This window comes from Schistocerca serialis, chromosome 4 (assembly GCF_023864345.2).
Source record: "Schistocerca serialis cubense isolate TAMUIC-IGC-003099 chromosome 4, iqSchSeri2.2, whole genome shotgun sequence".
NCBI classification, from domain to species: Eukaryota; Metazoa; Arthropoda; class Insecta; order Orthoptera; family Acrididae; genus Schistocerca; species Schistocerca serialis.
Window position 1 is genome coordinate 149,489,158 of NC_064641.1, and position 27,173 is coordinate 149,516,330.

The window sequence follows — 27,173 nt, forward strand, 5'->3', positions numbered from 1 at the left end:
CGTGACGTCATACCTAGTTACAGCGGACTAGGCTGGCACACAATGGAAAGCATATGAATTCTATATGGCATGAGTAGGGTGTTTCCCAACAAGAGGATTGTGACGAAAAATAAGAGGTGGAAAAGCACCTGCAAGAATCACTGCAGAACTGCATGCTGCACTCTCACGAAGGGAGCTCCAAAAGTAGGTTGTAGGAGAGAGAGCTGGAATTGCGAAACCACTCATTAGTGATGCAAATGTCCATAACGTGGTGCCGAGGCCATAAAACCTGCACTACAGAGCACTGGGAGCGAGTCATTTTGTCGGATGAGTCTCGTGGTTGGGTTTACGTCCCAAGAGTGAAACATGGCGGGAGTGATTATTGGACCGATGACCTCAGCAGTTTGGCCCCATAAGATCTTACCACAGTCAGTGATTATTGGTCAGCCAGTGGTATTCCGCGCTTTCTATGGTTACTCTGTAAGGCTCAATTACTGCCAAGGATTATGTGACTATTTTGAATGGATTATTTCAAGTTGCGCTGTATACTTCGCAAAGGTGATACAGATGGAAAGATTAAAAATAAATGCCATATTGTCAAACAGGAGACAGTACAGCCAGTCAGTGTACAAGACACCATAGCAGTTAAACTAAATAACAATATCCTGACTAATAATTCACAAGCTGCAAGTACTTTCAACAACTTTCTACATGCAGCAGCAAAAATACTATTAGAAGGTCCGGTCGAAGAAGCAAGGGAACATATTAAAAATGTCATTCCAAACACCTAAAGCAACTACTAGAAGTAGCACCGACATCCCTCACTGAAACTAACAGAATTATAAATATTCTAAAAACACAAAAGCTGAAATGGTGTTGATCGAGTTTCAAACAGAATTCTAAAAAGTTGTTCCAAGTTAATAAATAATGTCCACAGTGATACACGCAGTGAATCACTAGCACAGGAAATTTTTGCAGACAGGTTGATATATGCAAATGTTAAACCTCGTCACAATAAAGGCGACAAGACAGACTTATCTTACATTCTCCATACTGATGTCCTATTCCAAAATATTCTAAAAGCAGTGTACTCAAGAATACATTTAAATGGAAACCAGTTACTCATTTCCGATTCCAGAAGGACTGCTCAACTGAGAATGCTCTTTATACACTTCCTCCAGAAATAGTACCAGACTTAAGTAATAAAATATCGTCAGCTTGTGATCTTTCCAAGGCGTCTGATTGTGTAGATCATGTTACACTCTTAGAAAAACTCAAGTTTTATGGGATTGATGGCTATATGCACAGCTGGTCTGAATTATACTCAACAAACAAGATGAAAAACGTTGTGCTGATTAATTCAAACAATGTCGTAAGAATAGACAATTTTAGTGACTCTAGAGAAGTCACAAGGGTAGTCCCACGGTGTTCAGTTTTGGATCCACTCCTATTCCTTATACAGGGTGTTACAAAAAGGTACGGCCAAACTTTCAGGAAACATTCCTCACACACAAATAAAGTAAAGATGTTATGTGGGCATGTGTCCGGAAGCACTTAATTTCCATGTTAGAGCTCATTTTAGTTTCGTCGGTATGTACTGTACTTCCTTGATTCACCGCCAGTTGGCCCAATTGAAGGAAGGTAATGTTGACTTCGGTGCTTGTGTTCACATGCGACTCATTGCTCTACAGTACTAGCATCAAGCACATCAGTACGTAGCATCAACAGGTTAGTGTTCATCACGAACGAGGTTTTGCAGTCAGTGCAATGTTTACAAATGCGGAGTTGGCTGATGCCCATTTGATGCATGGATTAGCACGAGGCAATAGCCGTGGCGCGGTACGTTTATATCGAGACAGATTTCCAGAACGAAGGTATCCCGACAGGAAGACGTTCGAAGCAATTGATCGGCGTCTTAGGGAGCACGGAACATTCCAGCCTATGACTCGCGACTGGGGAAGACCTAGAACGACGAGGACACCTGCAATGGACGAGGCAATTCTTCGTGCAGTTGACGATAACCCTAATTTCAGCGTCAGAGAAATTGTTGCTGACAAGGTAACGTTGACCACGTCACTGTATGGAGAGTGCTACGGGAGGACCAATTGTTTCCGAACCATGTACAGCGTGTGCAGGCACTATCAGCAGCTGATTGGCCTCCACGGGTACACTTCTGCGAATGGTTCATCCAACAATGTGTCAATCCTCATTTCAGTGCAAGTTCTGTTGCTGTGTGTTTCCATTCCATGATTAATGTGATTTGAAGAGAAGTAATAAAATGGGCTCTAACATGGAAAGTAAGCGTTTCCGGACACATGTCCACATAACATATTTTCTTTCTTTGTGTGTGAGGAATGTTTCCTGAAAGTTTGGCCGTACTTTTTGTAACACCCCGTATATGTGAATGCCCCTGCACTTAACATTCATCGAGCAGAACTGTTACTTTTTGTGGACGATACTAGGGTTATCATAAATCCGAATAAAGAGAAAGCACCAGAATGGATGATAAATGATGTTTTCCAAAGAATTACAAAGTGGTTCTCAGCTAACTTAAAAAAAAAACACACTGTATTCAGTTGCGTACAATAAACAGTCATATCAACAATTGTGACTCTGTTCCACTGAGTAATTTCTACTTAAGAACTTCTAGTCAGTAAAAAAATAAATAAAGACTAAAAATAAAGAAAACATTGTTTTTTATGTGTTGTTGGATGAGTAGGGCTAAAGGAATAATGTGTTCATTAACGTTAACATTGATCGATACATATCCTGTAACCTGACTCGTTCCACATAAATTCCATAAGAGTATCGCTCAAATTGTACATGGAACATGTAATTAACTATCCACGATCGTCCCTGTTAGTACTGATCACATCATCCATAACTGGTTTTGTAAGCACAACAATGAACTGTCGCATCTCTGCTGCCCACCATAGTCAGCAGATTTCAATACTATTGAATCTTCGTGGCCTACGTTGGAGAAAAGGGCGCGTAATCTGTAGCCACCTCCGTCATCGTTATCTGGACTTGCCAATATTTCACGCAAGCAGTGTTATAATAATCAAAATATCCACGGGTGTACTGCCGTTCTACAGTGTCCAACGGGCACAATATTTCGGCTCAAATGGTTCAAATGGCTCTGAGTACTATGGGACTTAACATTTGAGGTCATCAGTCCCCTAGAACTTAGAACTACTTAAACCTAACTAACCTAATGACATTACACACATCCATGCCCGAGGCAGGATTCGAACCTGCGACCGTAGCGGTCGCGCAGTTCCAGACTGAAGCGCCTAGAACAGCTCGGCCACTCTGGCCGGCCAATATTTCGGCGATCATACATGTCGCCATCATCAGGTGAACTGACAGACTGAGCTCCTGTGAACGTGCCGGCACGGAGATCCGTACGCTATGGCTGCTCAGAGGGAAGTGGGTTCGGTCGCGGCGGCGGCCGATATAAACACCCTCCGCCCGCGGCGTGCTCCCTCCGCTGTCCGCGCCCCGTGCCACGGTCGCGCGGTGGAACAGATTGCGACGGCGTCTGAGATGACGTAGGTGTGATGGCTCTGTCCGCCGTGGTCGTCACAACTATACGTTTGCTCGATTTACTCTTGATTAACCCAATCGCTGGTTCCCAAGCCATGCTAAGATTGTAGCCACAGTCACGGTTTATACCTTTAATGCTCTTGAATATCATATTCAGAATATAAAGCAAATTTCACGTCATTACAGTCTATAATGATATACCGTTACCATCTCCACAATCTGTTGTACTTATTTTAGTCTACATCTCCCATTTTTTTCCATTCTGATGTTCCTACTAATCACCAAGTTAGTACTGATGGATGCAGAAAGACAATCCTGCCAACGACAGCCTTCTTGTGATAAAATATTTTCTATAACATTTTTGTGATCACCTTTCATTTCTAGTACATCTTCATGCAGAGCGTAATCTATCAGTCACACGTCCTCCTTTCTCAAAAAATTTCAGCTACCTCCAATTTCATCTTTTTCATCCTTCATTCTTCTTCATGTTCACGTTTGACTTTCATACATCCATACAGTGCTGCGTCATTATTCGAATCAGAGCTAGCCTCGTCTGTGTCAACAGAGAGCTATTCACATGGTTTCAACCAGCCTCGGTAATCTTTGTCGCCAGATAGGTCAAGTAAATTTCTTCTAACAGTGTGCTTTAATATTTATGCTTATACTACACTTAACAACTTTCATCATAGTTTCCTTAATCCTCACCAGTATTCTATGCTAAATGCCGTCCACGCTATTCAACATTGCATACTTATTTTTGGCCACAATGGGTATAGCAACTGTGAACATTAACACTGGTATGCATATTGCGCCCCTTGAACTTCTATATCTCTTTTTCCAATTATTTGCTTCTTTTTTCAATGTTAAACTATATCGATTACTATGAGTTGATAAAACCAATCCCGTACTGAAATTTAATAGGTCGTTTGTCAGCGTAAGTTGTATAAACCTCGACAGGTGATAAAGAAGAGAACGTAGCTACTATGATTAAGATTTTGAAGGAGATATTTATACTGAATACTTAAGCTATACCAAAAGTTTGCCCTAGACAAGATCATTAATGATTCTCAAATGTCCAGAATTTTATATAAACATTTCTGTAACATGTTTTTATGGAATAATTATTGACGGAATTGCGCTGTTGTACAATGGTTAAAATGGCTCTGAGCACTATGGGACTTAACATCTGAGGTCATCAGTCCCTTAGAACTTAGAACTACATAAACGTAACCAACCTAAGGACATCACACACATCCGTGCCCGAGGCAGGATTCGAACCTGTGACCGTAGCGGTCTCACGGTTCCAGAGTGAAGGGCCTAGAACCGCTCGGTCACAACGGCCGACTGTTGTACAATATTTTGGGTAGAAGGCAACCCGGTAATATCATAGTTGCACAGTTTACTTGCTGCATAACTATTAGTACATGACAGCGTTTACTCTAAACTGTGTAATAAGCGTTAAGGACAGAAATGGTAATTCAGAGTGATGAAACTAGTGAATCGTATAAGGCTAGTAAAATTCTATTAGGGTAATGAGAAGGCTCCCTTTCCGGGTTAAAATTGGTTAAATTTGAGAGTTGAATCAATTTTAACTGCTCGAGTGAGATGCCACAAGACATGTTACCAACAGCGTCTATGTTCGTATTCAAAGTACTCTCCCAGGCAGCCTAACGTAGCGGTTGCTGCGTTTAACTCGCTGAGAAGTGCAAATGACAGACCTGCATTTCACTTCATGCGAGTCAGACGTTGAACGTCCATGAATATTTGAAACTCAAATGAATAATTACTTGGGTTTCCTGGGAATGGCACGCCCAGAGGGAGCGGAACTCAGGTGTCTAATTTCAGGTGTTTTGACAGTCTTAAAAAGGTTATAACGAAAGTTAATTACTACGTTTGCAGAGACCTAATTTCATTACGACTTCCAGTCAACTATTCTACAATTCAGTAGTACTCTTTGATAGTTTTAATAGCCACATTTCTTTTATTCAAAACTCCACGAAGTACGTGGGTGGATATATGTGCATTAAATTAGATACACGGAGTGAAATTTCGAGGATTCTTAGAAAACCAATCACATTTAGAAACATACGTTGATTCTCCTAACAATTAACAAACCTGCAAAACTTTAACTGAATTTCTGCCAGGATGTGTGAAATATGTACAAAATGTTTGTCGATGAAAGTCATCGAAATTCATAAGGAAGACAATGGGCTTAACGCGAAAGAAGAAAGTGTCAGGATTATCGGATCCTGTATTCCCACGTAGCAACGAGCTACTGTTGTAACTGATAATGGAGGAGCTACAGCAACAATTACCAGCGGAAAACCCCCGTAGAGTCTTTAATTATAGCCACCACCCACTGTCTCGAGTCTAGTCCATCACTAGCAATGGAAGGTGAACCTCTGACAATGCCAGCTACTAGTGCTGGAGAAATGTCAGAAAAATCATCTAACAAATATCGGCCGAAGATCTTGAGATGAAAGCCATCAGACAGTACATCAACAATGGGTACGAAAATCTCAAAAATTTTGCTTGTACTAAAACGGAAGACGCTCTTAGGTTTTGGAACAAAAAACAGCATCAGAAAGGTAGGTAACAAAACATACGAGGGTTGGAACTTAAATAGTGGCAAATATTTATTCACAACCGATAAAAAAGAGTTACCTGTTTTCAGCTGTTGCTGTCCTTCAAAGTAGTCACTAGCGTTGTGTAGAACCCGTTGCCAGCGATGTGGAAGGCGTAGTATACCGTTAGCAGAGCCTGTTCTGTTCATGGTGCGAATGGAGCGGTCTGCTACCTGTCGAATCTCTGGAACAGTTCTGAAGCGAATGCCACGAAGTGGTTCCTTCATCTTCGGAATCAAATCAAAGTCACAAGGACTTGAGTACGGGGAGTGTGGCGGATGGTACAGTACTTCCCAGTCCCATGGACCGAACAGAGCAGTCACAGCTTGCGCTGTATGCGCCCGCGCATTGACGTGCCAAATCATGGGTGGATTGCACAGAAAGTGTCGCCGCTTCCTTCCCTAAGCTGGTTGCAGGTGATGATCCAAAATCGAACAGTAATACTGTGCATTGGTGGTCTTCTGTGGAGGAACGTAATGCGTTAGGATAACACCATCACAGTCGTACAAGACAACCACCATAATTTTAGACCGCTCCATTCGCACCATCAACAGAACAGACTCTGCTAACGGTATACTGCGCCTTCCGCATCGCTGGCAACGGGTTCTACACAAAGATGGTGACTACTTTGAACGACAGTAACAGGTGCAAAGAGGTAACTCTTCTGTATGGGTTGTGAATAAATAGTTGCCAGTATTTAAGTTCCAACCCTCGTATATGAAGGACCAAATCTCAAAAGTAGATGTGGGCTTGGCGTTTAGGTTGCTAGGCGCGGTTCGTACTGGGACGACACAATGCGACACCTCGCAATAAAGATGGCGCACACGACATTTATCGGTGCGACTCTCCCGTCCTCACTGGGAAGATATATGCAATGCCATACGTGATTCTACTCGCTATACGACAAACTAAACGACAACACGATTCACGTTTCTGTTCCACTTCCAGTTGCAATGACGAGCTCTTCTGAAGAGAACGTTGTTGCAGCTCGTCATTATTCAAAGCTCTAAAAACCATAAAGGGTATGGAAGTACAGGTTGCAGCCATACAATGCTCTAAATATCAAAGATATTTCGGCTGTGGTTTCTCTCGAAGTCTCTCAACATGTAAAACTCCACAATTTCTGTGGAATGAGTACGGAAAGTTTCCACTTTTTGCAACAACTATCACAAGCAGTACACCAGATTTTGACTTGTTATTTCTCATTCTGTGAAGCTACTCATTATAATAAAGTAAGTTGGCGTAAGTGTGTGAATTACGCTAAAAACTCCACCATGAAAAGTTGTTTTTTTAAGAGAGCACCTAGTTCGGTACTTAATTCAGTGTAGTACATGCAGGGTGTGCATGGTTAAAGTTGCTCTTTCCAAACGCTGTAGAATGAGAACCACTGCTCAGAATAACGCCAAATTTGAATAGCGGTAACGGAAAGGAAGGAAATTTAACGAAAATTTTTGCTATAAATGGCGGTATAAACGTCCTAACATAAACAACAGATGAATCGCATTACGATGAATATGGTTTGAGTTGCACGTTACTCCCTCGGTACGGTTGAATGTGCTTGACTCCACTACTTTGGCAATAAACACTTCTGGCATTTTTAGTAAGGTTACCTCAGCTACTAAGGCGAGATCGTACCACATCGGGTGGGATAAATCGGTTGCTAACCGTCCTGGAGTAAAAAACAAAATAAAAAGTAAAATCACATTGGTTTTTAATTCTCCTGGTGCCAAAAGCCGCCAGCACAGCTAAATAGCATCGGTTTCTAACCGTCGTGAGAGTCGTGTTCAGTGCGCCGTCCACCGTTTTCCGCCACAACTAGAAATGGAGAAACAGCGCGTTACACAACAGATCGCAGTGCCTCGGGGGTCACCTTCAGAATGGGCAGTGCTTGCCTTTTCAGCGTTCAACACAACTTCTTTCCGGTAACACCGGATCCGAAAGCCACGAGGATTAAGATCAGATGATGTATGTGGACGGCCAGGCTGTAGGGAAATGACGGCTGACAATTCTAGCATTTCCGAAATGCCTCCACAGCAGACGCTGCACTGGCTTTGCAATGAGTGGAGGAGCGCCATCTTGGATAAAAATTATCCTAAGTACACATCCACGCTGTTGAAGGTTTGGAATGACGTTGGTACGCAAAAGACTCTCATAGCGTTTTACCAGTGACGGTACTGGTAACATGATCCGCAGAACTCATCTCCTCGAGAAAAAAAAAAAAAAAATACGGGCCTACGATAGCACACTACCACCTTTGCAGGATTAAGTGAGGATTTTCCTTTTTGCATAGTCCGCAATTCTGCCGATTGACATACCGATGGAGATGGAAGTAAGTTTCGTCTGACCACAGAGTGTTACATGGCCATGTACGAGGGCAGTTCAATAAGTAATGCAACACATTTTTTTTCTGAAACAGGGGTTGTTTTATTCAGCATTGAAATACACCAGGTTATTCCCCAATCTTTTAGCTACACAACACTATTTTTCAACGTAATCTCCATTCAATGCTACGGCCTTACGCCACCTTGAAATGAGGGCCTGTATGCCTGCACGGTACCATTCCACTGGTCGATGTCGGAGCCAACGTCGTACTGCATCAATAACTTCTTCATCATCCGCGTAGTGCCTCCCACGGATTGCGTCCTTCATTGGGCCAAACATGTGGAAATCCGACGGTGCGAGATCGGGGCTGTAGGGTGCATGAGGAAGAACAGTCCACTGAAGTTTTGTGAGCTCCTCTCGGGTGCGAAGACTTGTGTGAGGTCTTGCGTTGTCATGAAGAAGGAGAAGTTCGTTCAGATTTTTGTGCCTACGAACACGTTGAAGTCGTTTCTTCAATTTCTGAAGAGTATCACAATACACTTCAGAGTTGATCCTTTGACCATGGGGAAGGACATCGAACAGAATAACCCCTTCAGCGTCCCAGAAGACTGTAACCATGACTTTACCGGCTGAGGGTATGGCTTTAAACTTTTTCCTGGTAGGGGAGTAGGTGTGGCGCCACTCCATTGATTGCCGTTTTGTTTCAGGTTCGAAGTGATGAACCCATGTTTCATCGCCTGTAACAATCTTTGACAAGAAATTGTCACCCTCAGCCACATGACGAGCAAGCAATTCCGGACAGATGGTTCTCCTTTGCTCTTTATGGTGTTCGGTTAGACAACGAGGGACCCAGCGGGAACAAACCTTTGAATATCCCAACTGGTGAACAATTGTGACAGCACTACCAACAGAGATGTCAAGTTGAGCACTGAGTTGTTTGATGGTGATCCGTCGATCATCTCGAACGAGTGTGTTCGCACGCTCCGCCATTGCAGGAGTCACAGCTGTGCACGGCCGGCCCGCACGCGGGAGATCAGACAGTCTTGCTTGACCTTGCGGCGATGATGACACACGTTTTGCCCAACGACTCACCGTGCTTTTGTCCACTGCCAGATCACCATAGACATTCTGCAAGCGCCTATGAATATCTGAGATGCCCTGGTTTTCCGCCAAAAGAAACTCGATCACTGCCCGTTGTTTGCAACGCACGTCCGTTACAGACGCCATTTTAACAGCTCCGTACAGCGCTGCCACCTGTCGGAAGTCGGTGAAACTATACGAGGCGAAGCGGGAATGTTTGAAAATATTCCACAAGAAATTTCCGGTTTTTTTAACCAAAATTGGCCGAGAAAAAAAATGTGTTGCATTACTTATTGAACTGCCCTCGTATTGTCCACTTACTTGCGAGCAACAAATTCAAGAGCGGACCTTTGTCTTGTTGGAAAGTCAGCAGGGGGGCAGACCTCTTCAACTTGGTGGTTTTGAATGGAAAGCAATGCAGGGTGTTCCGTATGATTTTATGCACCATGCTCGCTGGCACGTCCAACGTTCAGGCAATTCCCGTGCGCTGCATGTTCTCAAACCACCGCTCGACAACTCCTGCAATCCTGCGGCCACATCTCCGACACACGGCGGATCAACTGATTTCCTCCCTCAGCCGCACTGCATTCCAAAATACACTATTTTTTAAAATTTTGTGATCATTTCCTCTAAACCCTTAGCAGACCTCGGACCAATACCTTCTTTCATAACCTTGATGTCTGGAACTTCTGCAGAGCTACTGGCCCACAGTCACCGTTTTTGTAAAATAGTTTTAGCAGCAGTGCGCAATCTTTCATAGAGACAGTAACGTTCAGCGTCTCGGATGCAAACTGAGCAACAGCCGTGTGCCACGCGTCTGCTGGTGTGTACATTCTGACGCTTACAGCGCCTTCTGGACACAACGTCCACTTTATCACGCCATTATTTCCCAAACTGGCTTTCGTAACCTGCGGCCAAGCGACCACCTATTGTTCACATTTTCGTTGTTTTTTCCCATGGTGTTACTCCGTGCGTCGATAACATGCTGCTCAAATTTGACGTCATTCTGAGCAGTGGTTCTCTTTCTACAGTGTTTTGAACCGGGAACTTTAGTGTTGAATATCCCTATATAAATAACGGTTACAAACTAATAAACATAGGAAAGTACACCATGTGATCAAAAGTATCCGGACACACCCAAAATCTTGCGTTTTCCATATTAGGCCCCACCTACTGCCAGGTACTCCAAATCAGCGACCTCAGTAGTCATTAGACATCGTGAGAGAGCAAAATGGGACGCTCCGCGGAACTCACGGACTTCGAACGTGGTCAGGCGATTGGGTGTCACTTGTGTCATGTGTATGCACGCGAGATTTACACACTCCTAAACATTCCTAAGTCTACTGTTTCCGATGTGATAGTGAAGTGGAAACGTGAAGTGACACGTAACAGCACAAAAGCGTACAGGCCGACTTCGTCCGTTGACTGACAAGAGACCGCCGACAGTTGAAGAGGGTCATAATGTGTAATAGGCAGACATCTATCCAGACCATCACACAAAATTTCCAAACTGCATCAGGATCAACTGAAAGTACTACGACAGTTAGGAACGAGGTGAGAAAAAATGCATTTTATGGTACAGCGGCTGCTCATAAGCCACACATCACGCTGGTAAATGTCAAACGACGCCTCGCTTGTTTTAAGGAGCGAAAACATTTAACGGCTGAACAGTGGAAAAACTTTGTGTGGAGTGACGAATCACGGTACACTAAGTGGCCATCCGATAGCAGGGTGTGGGTACGGCGAATGCCCGCTGCCAGCGTGAGTAGCGCCAACAGAATAATTCGGAAGCGGTGGCGTTATGGTGTGGTGGTGTTTTCCACGGAGGACGCTTGCACCCCTTGTTGTTTTGCGTGGCCATATCACAGCACAGGCCTACATGTTTCAAGCACCTCCTTGCTTCCCGCTGTTGAAGAGCAATTCGGGGATGGCTATTTCGTCTTTCAACATGATCCAGCACCTGCTCATAATGCACGGCCTGTGGCGGAGTTATTACATGACAATAACATCCATGTCATGGACTGGGCTGCATAGACTCCTGACCTGAATCCTATAGAACACCTTTGGGATGTTTTGGAACACCGACTTCACGATGGGCCTCACCGTGCGACACCGATACCTCTCCTCAGCGCAGGACTCCGTGAAGGATGGGCTCCCATTCCCCAAGAAACCTTCCAGTGCCTGACAGAACGTATGCCTGCGACAGTGCAAGCCAACACCATATTGAATTCCTGCATTACAGATGGAAGACGCCACGAACGTGTAAGTCATTTTCAGCCAGGTGTCCGGATACTTTTGACCACATAGTGTATATCTACAACTGTTCAGTTATGCAAAGCAGTGTATGGTTCAGCTTGAGGGGTGTTCAGAAGAAGTGATATCTGTACCCATCGATGGTACAGTAGTGGATGGTGCATTATGTTTCAAGAAGTAGAAGAAGAAACACATGATGATAAGAAAAATCCCAGTGTATCCTTTTTGGTTTCACCCAGCCGCTCATTCGGAGGTAACAGGGTTTTAGTTTGCAGATTTATTTTACTCCTGTCACACCATTTCCTGAACTCAAGCAGCACAAACAGAGAAGCACCCAGTCAGCATCATCAGCTGATGATTCCCTGCGTCTTTTCATTTGAGTGAGCTTTTAATTTCCAGCTTTGGCTTCTATCGGCAGAACGCAAAAATGAGAAACACGAGGCAGGTATGCACCCAGCGTGGCAGGCCGTAACAGGCAGCAATAGCGTCCCTTGTGCCGCAAGCTGCCAACCTTGTTACGTGCAGCCTCCAATATATCTCACGTATTTTCTCAAGAACAGAAATAGGTTTCGATGAGTTAGTGGTATTTCGTATGCTGCAATCTATGACCTAAAACCCACCAAACATATACTTATCAGTGAGTACACTCTTCAGTGCAAACGTTTCAAAATACGCCCAGATTTTTACTTATTTGCGAAGTATCACTGAAAATAAGGACAATAACGAAACTAAAACCAGTTCATTAGCAAGGTATGACGTCCGACTATTAGATGTCGGTTTTTCTTCCTTTTTTCCGAGCAGCTTCCACAAAATACATAGCCTTACCGACAGTTGGGGTTGGGTTGGGTTGTTTGGGGGAGGAGACCAGACAGCGAGGTCATCGGTCTCGTCGGATTAGGGAAGGAAGTCGGCCGTGCCCTTTCAAAGGAGCGATTTAGGGAAATCACGGATGGCCGGACGCGGGATTGAACCGTCGTCCTCCCGAATCTTACCGACAGTCATTCTTCCTACGAGCCAGTCGCGAGTATAACAATGTTGGGGCACCAAAAGTCTTTTCCCACACACGCCGTTAGATGGCTCGCGGAGTAACATGTAAATGTACAAAATTGAATGAGAAAGACTACATTGTGGAGAACATGCACAAATTCTAATACAGTGGTTTTAAATTTTTTAATTTTTTATTTTTAATTTTTTATTTATTTATTTATTTATTTTTTTTTTTTTTTTGCAAAAAGTAAAAGTGTTACTAGAAATTAAATACAGAGACGGGTGCAGCTTTGTTCTGTCTAGATAAAACGATTTCTTTTGAGGCACATCGGATGACTTGAAATTTCCCTCACCGTGTATACCATGAGTGACTTGCCGTCCGTGTTCAACCGGACGATACGACAGATATACATTTCTATGTTCTATCTCTGTCGTTCTAGCGTGAACCAGTTAAGTCACTTCAACTGGGTTTATTTGTCCTCTACCGACGCGGGTTGCTTCTGCATCACACCACGAGTTGCGTCGCATGTCCTATCACCTCAATGTGAACCACACGTTACTGTCGACCAGTGACATAATCTTCATGTGATCGTGCCAAACACACACACACACACACACACACACACACACACACACACACACACACAAACCTTGTACTCCATCGCGGAGTACAGATTTTTCTGTTCCCCTTTAACTTCAGAAATGACATTCGTATCGATAATGTAACTTATTTATGAAGAGCAGATTTACCCTATTCTTGCGGTTTCTTCCTCTGAAGAAGTTACTACTTCGATCACATGATATTTTTTAGTCTATTGTTAAATTATTCGTCACATCATCATCATGTCGCAAACGGCTGCTTTTAGCAGGAAGATGACCACTGACTGGTCGAAACTGATTACGGCATAGCAAATGCATATTTATTCATCTATGTCTTTGTTTATTTCCGATAGATACTATTCATTAAGAAATTGGTCAATTATTTACTGTGCTTTAGAAAGCACAGTGACATTAGCCTACTGGCCTACCTTTTGTTTCTGTTCCTTTGATATATGTTCATTTGATTTTTTTATGTATTTAATAATGTGTGTTAGGCGTGTTTATGGTCCAGGCAAAGAATATTTATTTAATTTCAAGTTATTTACATGTAAATCCGGTATTTCGGATATGTTTCAAAACGTTTGTGAGTGTGCGTTGGCTTGGAGACATGACAGGAGCGCTATCGCCAATCACAGCGCTCGTTACTAAGTGAGGCGAGTGGAGGGGGAAGTTCTGAACAGGGCAGCGCGAGTGACAGTCGCACAGGACTCGGCGACTTCTAGACAGTATGGGGGAGGACACGAGAGATTGCTGGAGAGTACGGCGCGAGGGACGCACGGCAGCGAGAGCGACTTGGAGTGTGTGGCACTTTGCGCGTGGTCGCGAGAGATAGAAATACTTCAGAGTGCGGACTTGTGAACTTGTGAGATTTCCGAGGTTTCTACAGTGAAGACGTAGTATGCGTTTAGAAGTGAATATCTCGCGAGCTATGTTGTCGTTCATAACTAATTACGTGCAGTAGGAATCTATTGTTTCCCTGTTATTCAACTTGTATTTTATTTAATTGCCGGACCATCGACGCCAGTAAGTGTTTTGCAGAAATATACCGCATTATCAAAAGTAATTCTACTACCGTACTCATCATTTAAAGTCGTCAAGATAGTACCTGCAGATTTTATTTAATTGCAATCTTTCATTTATAAATTTATATGTTACATTCATAATTCGCAACTGCCGAGTGATAGAAACCTTCGACCATTCGATTCATGTGTGTATTCTTATCGTATACTGTAGACTCAGCAGTATTTGGCTTGTAATGCGGCAACTACATATCCCAGCCCCTAGACAACGAAACCAACGAAAATTTTTAATATTGCAACTCTGGTCGGAGGGTACGTAGTTCAGGGCCCATACCTTATTTCATTTATTATTGAAAGACCGCAGTTTACAAATAAACACACTTGCTATGATAATACTAAAAATATGTAATTCCATCCTTATTAATCTGTCTATATCTTAAAACATGTACAAGTGACAGTACTTTTGAGTCGTATGTATGGGTGAGCTGCGGCTCCCTTTTGCCCTCATTTAAGCACGCTGTGCTCTTCGAAACTTATTATTACAATAGACTCGTAACAAACCAATATCTAGAAGTCAGAGTAACTTATCTGGGAAATTCGGTAGAAGATATTTACACCACATACATTCATTCACATTTATAATTTCTGTGTAAGGTAATTCGGTTCTGTTTGCGATAATTTTGTTCTAAAATCCTTTGAAGACTTTATCCACGGCATCGCTTTAACAATACATCGCGCTGAATATGACTTTTTTTTCCATCGGTAGATGAGGTGATAGACTTTTTACTGACAGAATCAGTCCCCGAGGTGACTTTAAACTGCTTTTAAACTATGAGTGATGTTACAGGGTCATTTTAAGGGGTATGACGCGCAAGGAAAACCAAGCTGGGAACTTCACAGCAAAAAAAAAAAAAAAAAAAAAAGTGTGAACTGCTTTCAACGTGGATGATCAGTGGCAAAACAGCATGAAGTAGTGGTATTGAAATGAAAAAGGCCTAATTTCGCTTATGTTGCCCTATATCTGCACGGATGTGTAATGTTTAAAAAGTCTGAAATCTGTTAACTATAAAATTATGGTTCTTCTTCTTATCGGATGGACCAAGTAAGCTCCACGTCGTAATTTAATGTCTTTATTCGTTGTCCTTCTCCTATCTTCCAGTGCTGCTTCAACGGTTCATCTTGTTTTTTTTTTCTTCTGTCTTTTTTTTATCGGTAAAAACGGAGCCCTTATCCGAAAATGCGTATAAACTTGAAATACATGTCACATATCCCAAATGTCAAATGAAACAAGTATACTGTTACCAGTAGTCTATAGTTCCTAGGCGATATAAAAAATAGAAACTTCCAAGTCAGTGCAATCAAAAGATACAGCCATTTACGTCACATATTTTGAAACCGGAAAACTCACTCATCAAAACCTATACGGTACTTTCCACTGGCGTGGAATCATGAAATGTGGCAATACATTTGGCTTCACAGTATAGCTTACGGGAAAATATCCGTAAATTGTTAATTTATAATAATGCCACACGTATTTTTTAGTCATTTGTTATCCGACTATCTGTCCTCACGTCCGTTTATAAAGACCTCTTTTCCTCCGGAATGGGTAGACATTTCGAGCTGAAATTTATATCACATAGTAACGTGTATAGTCCCTTCACGTTTAAATAAAAATAAGCATCTAAGTCAATGCAAGCAGAATACATAGCCATTTACGTCACGTACTTTAATGTAAGTATTTGCAGACTCATTCATCAAAACCCATAGGGTGCTTCACGTTGGCCTAGAATCATGAAATTTGGCAGGAATCAAGCTTGCACCGTAGAACTATGGGGAAAATTCTGAGAAGTGTTAATCTGTATCCATATCACACGAAAAACATATTTCTTTTTCATTTGTTGTCTGACTTTGTGTGTACGCGTCTGTTAAGACTTCTTTTTCTCAGGAACCGGTAGAAGTTCCAAGTTGTAACACGTACTGAGGTCTGTGCTCTATTGTCGGTGTAAAAGATTTCATCTTCGAAGTCAATGCAGTCAAAAGATACGGTCGTTTATGTCGTATATTCTGGAGTCTGCGAACTCCCACATCAAAACCTATAGGTTGTCAAATGAAACAAGTATACTGTTACCAGTTTCTGTTTATTTATCTCCACCACTCGTTTCAAGGGTTTAAACCTCCATCACTAGGTGGATTTACATTTTTAGTATGACATACGCGTTGTGTGTGTTGTTTCATTTGAAACTAAAATATTCGCATTTTAAGTTAGTCTGCAACGTCAGGCAATCAAGGCTATTTTCAATCACGAAAACACTTCAGAGGAGCTCGCAACGGCGACACAGCATATTCACTTCAATAGTAATCGTCCCAAAAATAACGTCTTTCCAAATGATGTATTAGAGCTGTGAAAGGAACCTGTGACCACTGGAGGTAACAAAAGCCCCAGACAGTGCCGTGAGTTACTCCAAAAAAATCGTAACACAACACACACACACACACACACACACACACACACACACACACACACACACGGCATACTAAGAAATGTAAATCCAACCGATGATGCAGGTTTAAACCTGTGAAACGCGTCGTGGAGATAAATAAACAGTGACTGGTAACAGTAAACTTGTTGTTTCGTTTGGTGTCAATAAAAGTCAGACTAAGCCCTAACTAGAAATGTTCGTATCTAAACCTATAGGTTAACTTAGAATCACAAAATTTTGCAAGAAGCGAGATTTCACAGTTCAACTAAAGGGAACAAAATTCCTAGAATTGTGGAATTTGTAATTATATCAAAGAAAAGTGTATTTCTTTTCTTATTTGTTACCCAACTTCAAACTTAAAATTAAACCGTTCTCGAATGTCTTGGAATCTCTGGGACCAATATCTTGCTAGTATCGATAACAGGGATGGTTGAATAATTAAGTTTGTACGGAACCCTGCAAGAGGGCAAACTGGCCAAGTTTTCTTCATGTCTTCTGACCACTTCGAACCAGTTTCTTTTTTTCCACTCTCCTACCTTGGAACCCCTCCATAGTCAACAGGTTTTCTCTAACACTTCTCTGTCAATTGTTTCTTCAACTTTTGTATTAATTATTTTCTGAAACCCGTTCTACCTCGTGTATCCAAATTGGACCATAAAAAGCCCCTTTTGCGAGAACCGCAGACTGTTGTGTGCGCTGCACAGAAGATTAAATACATCGGGTTGGAGAATTCCGCATCATTCGAGTCCCGGTGTTTCCCAAACACGGCGCCCGGCCGGCAGATTAACGTGGCGCGAGCACACACACTAGAGCTTCCGCCCACGCACACACGCACACGCACATTGCAGAGGAGAGCACCACGAGTAGCGCGAAATTAGCCGCGGACGCACACAGTTCTCGGTGTGAATATCAGCGCCAAGCCCAGACCAGTGCGTACAATGGCCGCATTCAAACGGTCGGGCTTTTGTTCCGAAGCGCAGGTGTTTGCGCGCGCTACATCCGCCAGCGAAGCACTGGCGAGTCCATCATACATCTGTCTGTATGCCTAACTTATTCGGAGCTGAAAACTATGCAACTGGTTGTAAATACTGTTACATGAATTATAGCGTTCGGTTACCAAGGGAAATATTGGAGGAGGAGGAGGAGGAGGAGGAGATTAGTGTTTAACGTCCCATCGACAACGAGGTCATTAGAGACGGAGCTCGGGTTAGGGAAGGATGGGGAAGGATATCGGCCGTGCCCTTTCAAAGGAACCATCCCGGCATTTGCCTGAAGTGATATAGGGAAATCACGGAAAACCTAAATCAGGATGGCCGGACGCGGGATTGAACCATCGTCATTCCGAATGCGAGTCCAGTGTGCGGGAAATATTGCTTCCATCAGTTTGTCGAAGAGTAAATTGTATTTACTCAGCCGCATAGCGATAGATGTAATTTAATAATATTTAACATAATTTTGCTTGATATTAAACGCCAACAGGCAGAGAACATCGGAAGTATTAATGTTACTGTTTCCTATTCACGAAACAAAACGGAGGGTACTACAATCTTGCGCTAAAACTACCGTTCACAGCGTGATTGTTACCTACTGACGTAGCGGGAATGCGACGCAGTAAAACTACGCTAATGTGCAAAATATAACGACCAAAGTAACTTGCACGTGACGTTTCACTGCCAAGTGACGTTTCTCCTTGAAGCTTGCACCCTACATAGAAACAAGTGCTACAATACATTAAGGTGACAAAAACCATGTGACACGTCCTAATATCGTGTCGGATCTCCTTCTGCCCGGCGTAGTACAGTAGTTCGACGTGGCATGGACTCAACAAGTCGTTGGAAGTCCCCTGCAGAAATACTGAGCCACGCTGCTTCTACAACCGTCCATAGTTGTGAAAGAGTTGCAGGTGCAGGATTTTGTTCACGAACTAAGCTCTCGATTATATCCCATAAAAGTTCGATAGTACTCATGTCGGGCGATTTGGGCGCTCAAATCTCTCGCTCCAGTCATCCAGAATGATCTTCAGACCAGTCGCGAAAAATTGTGGACCAGTGACATGGTGCACTGTCATCCATAAAAATTCCATCGTTGTTTGGGATGAAAGGTTCATTAGTTGCTGCAAATGATCTCCGACTAGCCAAGCATAATCATTTCCAGTCAGTGATCGGTTCCATTCCATGTAAACAAGGCCCACACCATTGTGCAGCCACCACCAGCTTGTACAGCGCCTTGTCGAAAACTTTGGTCCATGGCTACGTGGGGTCTGTGCCTCACTTGAACCCTGTCATCAGCTCTTATCAACGGATATCGAGAGTTACCTGTTCTGCAGTCGTCCAGGGTCCAATCGATATGATCACAAGCCCGGGAGAGGCGCTGCAGGCGATGTTGTAAAGTTAGCAAAGGCACTAGCATCGGCCGTCTGCTCCCATAGCCCATTAATGCCAAAACCTATGTTGGTCGTACGTCCCACATTGACTTCTGCGCTTGTTTCTCGTAGTTTTGCTTGTCTCCCGGCACTGACAACTTAACGCAGACCCCCTGCTCTCGCTCGTCAAGTGAAGGCCGTTGGTCACTGCTTTGTCTCTGGTCAGAGGTAATGCCGGAAAATTCGTATTCTCGGCACATTTCTGATATTGTGGATCTCGGAATATTGAATTTCATAACGATTTCCCAAAATGGAATGTCCCACGCATCTAGCTCCCAATACCATCCTTGGTGGCCAAGGTAGGATTTGGAAACCTCGACGAGACGCAGTGTAACTCTCGCCGTGTGTGAGCAGGCATTATCTTTCTGAAAAGTAAGCCTAGCATGGCTTACGCGCGGGGTACCCGCGCGGTCTTAGGTGTCTTGTCACGGTCCGTGCGGCTCCCCACGTCGGAGGTTCGAGTCCTCCCTCGGGCACGGGTGTATGTGTTGCCTATAGCGTAAGTTAGTTTAAGTTAGATTAAGTAGTGTGTAGGCTTAGGGACCGATGACCTCAGCAGTCTGGACCCATAAGACCTTACCACGAATGTCCAAATTTCCACAGCTTGCCATAAAGGGCAATAAAACGGGGCGTAGAATATCGTCGACGAACCGCTGTGCTGCAAGAGAGCCTCGGATAAAATGGGTCCTGCTACGTAATGAAATGGCACGACAGACAAGCAATACTGGTTTTTGGAATGTATGGCAGGCGACACTGAGGTTGGTATGCCATCGCTCTCCGGGAAGCCTCCAGACACATTATTGCTGGTCATCGAGGCACACTTCGAAGAGGGACTCATCACTGGAGACAATCCTACTCAATTCAATGATATTTCAGGCCAAAGACGTGTCTAGAGACGCCACTGACAGCAATGGTATACCAAACCGACTGTCGCCCGCCATACGGCCCTACAGCAAAGGGTGTCATTTCATTTCTCATCAAGACCCTTATGTTTGTCGTCCGAGGCACATTCACAGTACGTCGCCACTTGTTACCCTTTATGTCAAGCCATCCTGTGCCTACATTTCAGCAAAGTAATGCCCGCCTGCAAACGGTGAGAGCTTTTACCGCTTGTCTTCATGCTTGCCAAACGGTACCTTGACGAGCAAGATTGCCCTATCTCTCACCAATTGAGAGCGTTTGGGGCATCATGGGCAGGGACCTCCAACCAGCTCGGGATTTTGACGATCTAACGCGCCAGTTGGGCAGCATTTGGCACGATATCTCTCAGGAGGACATCCAATGACTCTGTTGATCAATGTCGGGTCCAACGACTGCTTGCATAAGGGCCAGAGGTGGACCAGAGCGTTATTGACTCGCTCAGTGTGCGCAGCTCTTTCTCCTGAACAAATCATCCAATATTTCTGAAACTAAAGTCATTTTGTAAATCACATCTTCCGATTTTTGTATTATCGGATAATTCCATCGTGGTACGGTGATAACACAGGCCAACGATGGAAAATTTTTTTGCTGAAAATACTTTATTCTTATATTTTTTAGGGTGGGAAATCCAAATACGATATTTAAAAAACTGTATCACCCACCATTCTTCACATTTCACATTTAAATTTATTAAATTACGCGATTTTTTAAAGAATTTAACAGCTTTTATATAGTTAAAATATTTAAAAAGGAGACGTAATGAATGTATATGACGTCGGTAGCTGAAAAACATTTTCTGGCAAAGAAGGTCGATTCTATTTTTGTGTTAACAGATGGTGTTTTGTTTACTGTCAAACTAACCTCACTTTCCCGTTTCCCATACATGTGCTCAGTACAATGTCTAATCGTAGTTGTAAAAACTCTGCTGACAGTTTTTGTTATATTTGTGGTGAATTTGTGATTAAAAAACATCAAAGAAACATTACTGTCTTTGTGAAAAAGGTTTATCTATCATACTTTGGATCTGAACTTGATGACCAAGATAAATCTTGGCGCCGCATAAGGTACGTAATGTGTGTGTTGAAGATCTGAGAAAATGGTCCAAAAACGAAAAAAAAGTCTTTAGATTTGCTGTTCCTATACGGAGGGAGCCAAGAAATCATTCCAATGATTGCTACTTTACAGTGATGATATTACTGGTCATAATTCGAAAAACAAGAAGGTAATAAGCTACGCTAACCTTCTGTCCACCATCCGACCAGTTGTGTGAATTTCCCGGTTCCTAAACCACCAGATGATTTAAATTCTATTACAACAGAAGTATTTTCTGATGTACAATGTGATTTAGATGAAACGGATGATGATGAATTCCTTTGTAATACAGAGAGTCTAGAGCCCAAATTGTTGCATGACGTTAACTTTGAATCTACAATGAGCTTAAATGAGAAAGAGGCATGGGTATTATTCAAGGAAGTCGTTACAAAGTTCTTAGGACATGAAAAAGACCTCCAATATGTTTCTATTGTAGTTACAATGTTAAAGAAGTTTAAAACTTTAGGATTTTTAATGAGCCTGAAACTTCGCTTTTTGAACAGCCACGTTTATTACTTCCCAGACAATATGTTAGTGAGGAGCTGGGAGAGCGTTTCCACCAGGACATTATGGAAAAACACTACCAAGGCAGTGTTCACCAACATGATGGGGGACGACTGTTGGTCACTTCACCGAGAAGTCCAGCAAGCGACTCATCGTAGAAAAACCTACACAAGAAGCTTCAAAGAAAAAAGAAATGAAACCTATATTAACACATATCATTGTTTTAAGTAGATTACTGTAAATACAAACTATACTTATGTTGCAACATAGCGTTTCACTAATTTCCCCGTTTACCGTATAGCATAGGATTTTTATACTATTCAGTAAAAAGCATACTGCTCGAAAACTATGGGTGATACAAAAAAAGTGAGGCTTGATTTGGACTCAGCTCATAAAAATCTAAAAAGATCAGCTGTTGTTGTTGTTGTGGTCTTCAGTCCAGAGAGTGGTTTGATGCAGCTCTCTATGCTACTCTACCCTGTACAAGCTTCTTCATCTCCCAATATCTACTGCAGCCTACATCCTTCTGAATCTGCTTAGTGTATTCATCTCTTGGTCTCCCTCTACGATTTCTACCCTCCACGTTGTCCTCCAATACTAAATTGGTGATCCTTGATGCCTCAGAATACGTCCTGCCAACCGATCCCTTCTTCTAGTCAAGTTGTGCCACAAATTTCTCTTCTCCCCAATTCTGTTCAATACCTCCTTATTAGTTGTGTGATCTACCCATCTAATCTTCAGCATTATTCTGTAGCACCACATTTAGAAAGCTTCTATCCTCTTCTTATGTAAACTATTTATCGTACACGTTTCACTTCCATACATGGCTACACTCCATACAAATACTTTAACAAATACTTTCAGAAACTACTTCCTGACACTTAAATCTATACTCGATGTTAACAAATTTCTCTTCTTCAGAAACGCTTTCCTTGCCATTGCCAGTCTACATTTTATATCCTTTCTACTTCGACCATCGTGAGTTATTTTGCTCCCCAAATAGCAAAACCCATTTACTACTTTAAGCGTCTCATTTCCTAATCTAATTCCCGCAGCATCACCCGAATTAACTCGACTACATTCCATTATCCTCGTTTTGCTTTTGTTGATGTTCATCTTATACCCTCCTTTCAAGACACTGTCCATTCCGTTCAACTGCTCTTCCAAGTCGTTTGTTGTCTCTCACAGAATTACAATGTCATAGGCGAACCTCAAAGTTTTTATTTCTTCTCCATGGATTTTAATACCTGCTCCGAAATTTTCTTTTGTTTCCTTTACTGCTTGCTCAATATACAGATTGAATAACATCGGGGAGAGGCTGCAACCCTGTCTCACTCCCTTCGCGACCACTGCCTCCTTTCATGCCCCTAGACTCTTATAACTGCCATCTGGTTTCTGTACAAATTGTAAATAGCCTTTCGCTCCCTGTATTTTACCCTGCCACCTTCAGATTATGAAAGAGAATATTCCAATCAACATTGTCAAAAGCTTTCTCTAAGTCTACAAATGCTAGAAACGTAAGCTTGCCTTTCCTTAATCTATTCTCTAAGATAAGTCGTAAGGTCAGTATTGCCTCACGTGTTCCAACATTTCTACGGAATCCAAACTGATCTTCCCCGAAATCGGCTTCTACCAGTTTTTCCATTCGTCTGTAAAGAATTCGTGTTAGCATTTTGCAGCCGTGGCTTATTAAACTGATAGTTCGATAATTTTCACATCTGTCAACACCTGCTTTCCTTGCGATTGGAATTATTATATTCTTCTTGAAGTCTGAGGGTATTTCGCCTGTCTCATACATCTTGCTCACCAGATGGTAGAATTTTGTCAGGACTGGCTCTCCCAAGGCCGTCAGTAGTTGGGCCTTGTTTCGACTGAGGTCTATCAGTGCTCTGTCAAACTCTTCACGCAGTATCTTATCTCCCACTTCATCTTTTTCTACCTCCTCTTCCATTTCCATAATACTGTCTCAAAACTGAGATCGACAGGAAGTGCAAAGTGGCTAAGCAGGTTTGGCTAGAGGACAAATGTGAGGATGTAGAAGCATGTATCACTAGGGGTAAGATAGATACTGCCTACAGGAAAATTAAAGAGACCTTTGGAGAAGAAAGAACCACTTAGATGAATATCAAGAGCTCAGATTGAAACCCAATTCTAAGCAAAGAAGGGAAAGCAGAAAGGTGGAAGAAGTATATAGAGGGTCTGTACTAGCGCGAAGTTCTTGAGGACAAAAATCAGCTATCAAAGTAAATAAGTTTTTAAAAATTTTTTTTCGTTGTCCTGTGTATTTTAATTTTTAATTTTAGTTTATTTTTATGTTTTATTTTTATTTTCCATTTTTATTTATTTATTTTTAGTGCATATGATGATTAATCTCGTTTTATTGCTTTAGTTGCTGATGTTATAAATGGCTCTGAGCACTATGGGATTTAACATCTGGTCATCAGTCCCCTAGAACTTAGAACTACTTAAACCTACGTAGCCTAAGGACATAACATACATCCGTACCCGAGGTATGATTCGAACCTGTCGCGCGGTTCCAGACTGAAGTGCTTAGAATCGCTCGTCCACACCAGCCGGCGCTGATGTTATAATTTTGATCATCGTAGCATCTTAAATCTTGGTGAATGGTTTTGAGGATTCATCAGTGTTCCGCTCCGGTCGCAGGCTCGAATCCTGCCTCGGGCATGGATGTGTGTGCTGTCCTTAGGTTAGTTAGGTTTAAGTAGTTCTAAATTCTAGGCGACTGATGACCTCAGAAGTTAAGTCGCATAGTGCTCTGAACCATTTGAACCATCAGTGTTCTGCTGGGTGTCACAGTGGCCTATGTAAGGGAATGTGGACAGGAAGAGACACATACCTTGTGGAAGATGACGAGCAGGTCCTCGAGCTTGCCGTGCAGGTCGCCGCAGATGGTGACCTGCTTGCTGACGGAGGTGGAGGCCTGGTTGAGGTTGGGCAGCCGCTTGAGTGCGGCGGCGGCCTCCCGCAGGATGCTGGCCACGTAGCGCGCGTGCAGGCGGTGCGGCTGCTGCAATCACGACCGCAGACACCACACACGGTGATTAGGCAGTCGACCACAGCGCGGGGGAAAGGGCGGGCAGGAGAGCTGGGGTTAGCTGCTGCTGTGTGCTCTGTCAGTACTGCGCGTGCACTGCTCATGACGCCGCCGGAAATACTGTCAGCTGTACTGCAGATGTTGAAAGTAAACAGCGCCCCATTGTCATCCCGCCTTACTTAGTATCAGAACATCTATGAGGCGCGTTAATGCTATTGAATTTACACTACTGGCCATTAAAATAGCTACACCAAGAAGGAATGCAGATGATAAACGCGTATTCATTGGATAAATACATTATACTGGAACTGACATGTGATTACATTTTCATGCAATTTGGGTGCATAGATCCTGAGAAATCAGTGCCCAGAACAACCACCTCTGGCCGTAGTAACGCCTTGATACGCCTGGGCATTGAGTCAAAGAGAGTTTGGATGGCGTGTACAGGTACAGCTGCCCTTGCAGCTTCAACACGATACCACAGTTCATCAAGAGTAGTGACTGGAGTATTGTGACGATCCAATTGATCGGCCAATCCCTGTGTTTTTTGCTCGTGACTTACCATATCTGGGACAGGTAATCAATGCCCAATGCATACATCCCAGCCCTGAGCACCTCCTTGCCATACAAGACTTGCCTTCGCCGCAGAATTTGAAGCAGCTACAGTGTGTGCTGGGAAAAATCAACTATTATCATAAATATATCCCACACGCCTCTTCGATTTCAGCTCCGCTTCATCGCTTACGCCGTAAAGGTGTTCCGTTCGTCTGGACGACGGAATGCGAACGCGCCTTTCGCCAGTTGAAATCGGCGTTGCTGTCAAATACTTGCCTTACGCCATTCGATCCCCAGAAATCCCCTTTTGTTGATGGTAGATGCATCTGATTTCGGGATCGGTGCTGCGCTTACGCACAAAGATGGATCGCATGATCGCCCTATTGCCTTTGCGTCCAAATTGCTCTCGTCTGCGCAAAGAAATTATTCACAGATCGAGAAAGAAGCTTTGGCTCTCGTCTTTGGTGTTACTAAGTTTCATGATTTCTTGTATGGTCGTCACTTTACCATCATCACAGACCACAAACCTTTGACATCGCTTTTTCATCCGAACAAGCCTGTACCTCCGCGTACAGCGCAGAAATTCATTCGATGGTCTATTTTCCTCTCGCAGTACCGCTATGATATCTTGTATGGGTCCACTGCTAAGCACGGAAACGCCGATGCGTTGTCCCCTTTGCCTGTTGCTGAGGATAGAGCATTCGATTCTTCCGAACTTGCTTGCATGTTCATTGATGCGGAAACTGATGACGTGGTCGAATCGTTTCCGATTGATTTTCGTCGTGTAGCTACAGCCACAGCTGCTGACCCTGTCCTTGCTACCGTTTTGCGTTTTGTTGCTACGCAATGGCCCTTGTCAAAGTCACGGATCGAGGATCCGTTGGTTCGCCGATTTTTTGCTCACAAGGAGAGACTTTTTGTACGACGTGGTGTTTTGCCGTTGCGTTCTGATAATGATCAGTCCCGGGTCGTGGTCCCACGTTCGTTACAGTCCTCTGTCTTACGGCTTCTCCACCAAGGACATTGGGGTATAGTGTGCACGAAACAACTTGCTCGTCAGCACTGTACTTGGTTCGGAATCGATGCTGCGATTACGAATATGTGCTCTTCTTGCATGGCGTGTGCCGAACAACAATCCGCACCACCGCGGAAATTCTTTGCATGGCCGAAAGCCACTTCCCCTTGGCAACGCTTGCACATCGATTTTGCTGGTCCATTCTGGCATGCTCGATGGTTGGTTGTGGTAGATTCATTCAGTAATTTTCCTTTTGTTGTCCGGATGTCTTCCACGACGTCATCTGCCACCATCCAAGCGTTATCCGCTATCTTTTGCATTGAAGGTCTTCCACAGACTATTGTTTCCGACAATGGCCCATAATTCATGTCCGCAGAATTTCAGTCATTCTGTAAGGCCAATGGTATTCAACATCTGACATCCGCGCCGTTTTCGCCTCAGTCAAACGGTGCCGCTGAACGATTGGTCCGGACTTTCAAGTCACAGATGTTGAAGTTGAAAGAGTCACATTCTCGGGAGGACGCGTTATTGCTCTTTTTGTCCTCGTATCGCTCTCAGCCCCGAGATGGTCGCTCGCCGGCTGAGTTGCTCCACGGTCGTCCTCATCGAACCTCTATGTCTTTGCTGCATGCGCCGCGGCAATCACCTGATTTTGCTCCAGGCGACGTTGTATACTATCGCAACTATAGAGGTTCACAGCGTTGGCTCGCAGGGCGCAT

General features: G+C 43.3%; 1 protein-coding gene across 1 annotated transcript in view; it reads right to left on the bottom strand.

Moving 5' to 3' along the window:
• Positions 1-27,173, bottom strand: part of LOC126473757 (serine/threonine-protein phosphatase rdgC) — a 1,849,640-nt gene that overhangs the window by 651,722 nt on the left and 1,170,745 nt on the right. Inside the window, exon 7 of the mRNA XM_050101014.1 lies at positions 24,687-24,857. Within this exon, the coding sequence (XP_049956971.1) occupies positions 24,687-24,857 (171 nt within the window). The remainder of the gene's footprint in view (positions 1-24,686; positions 24,858-27,173) is intronic.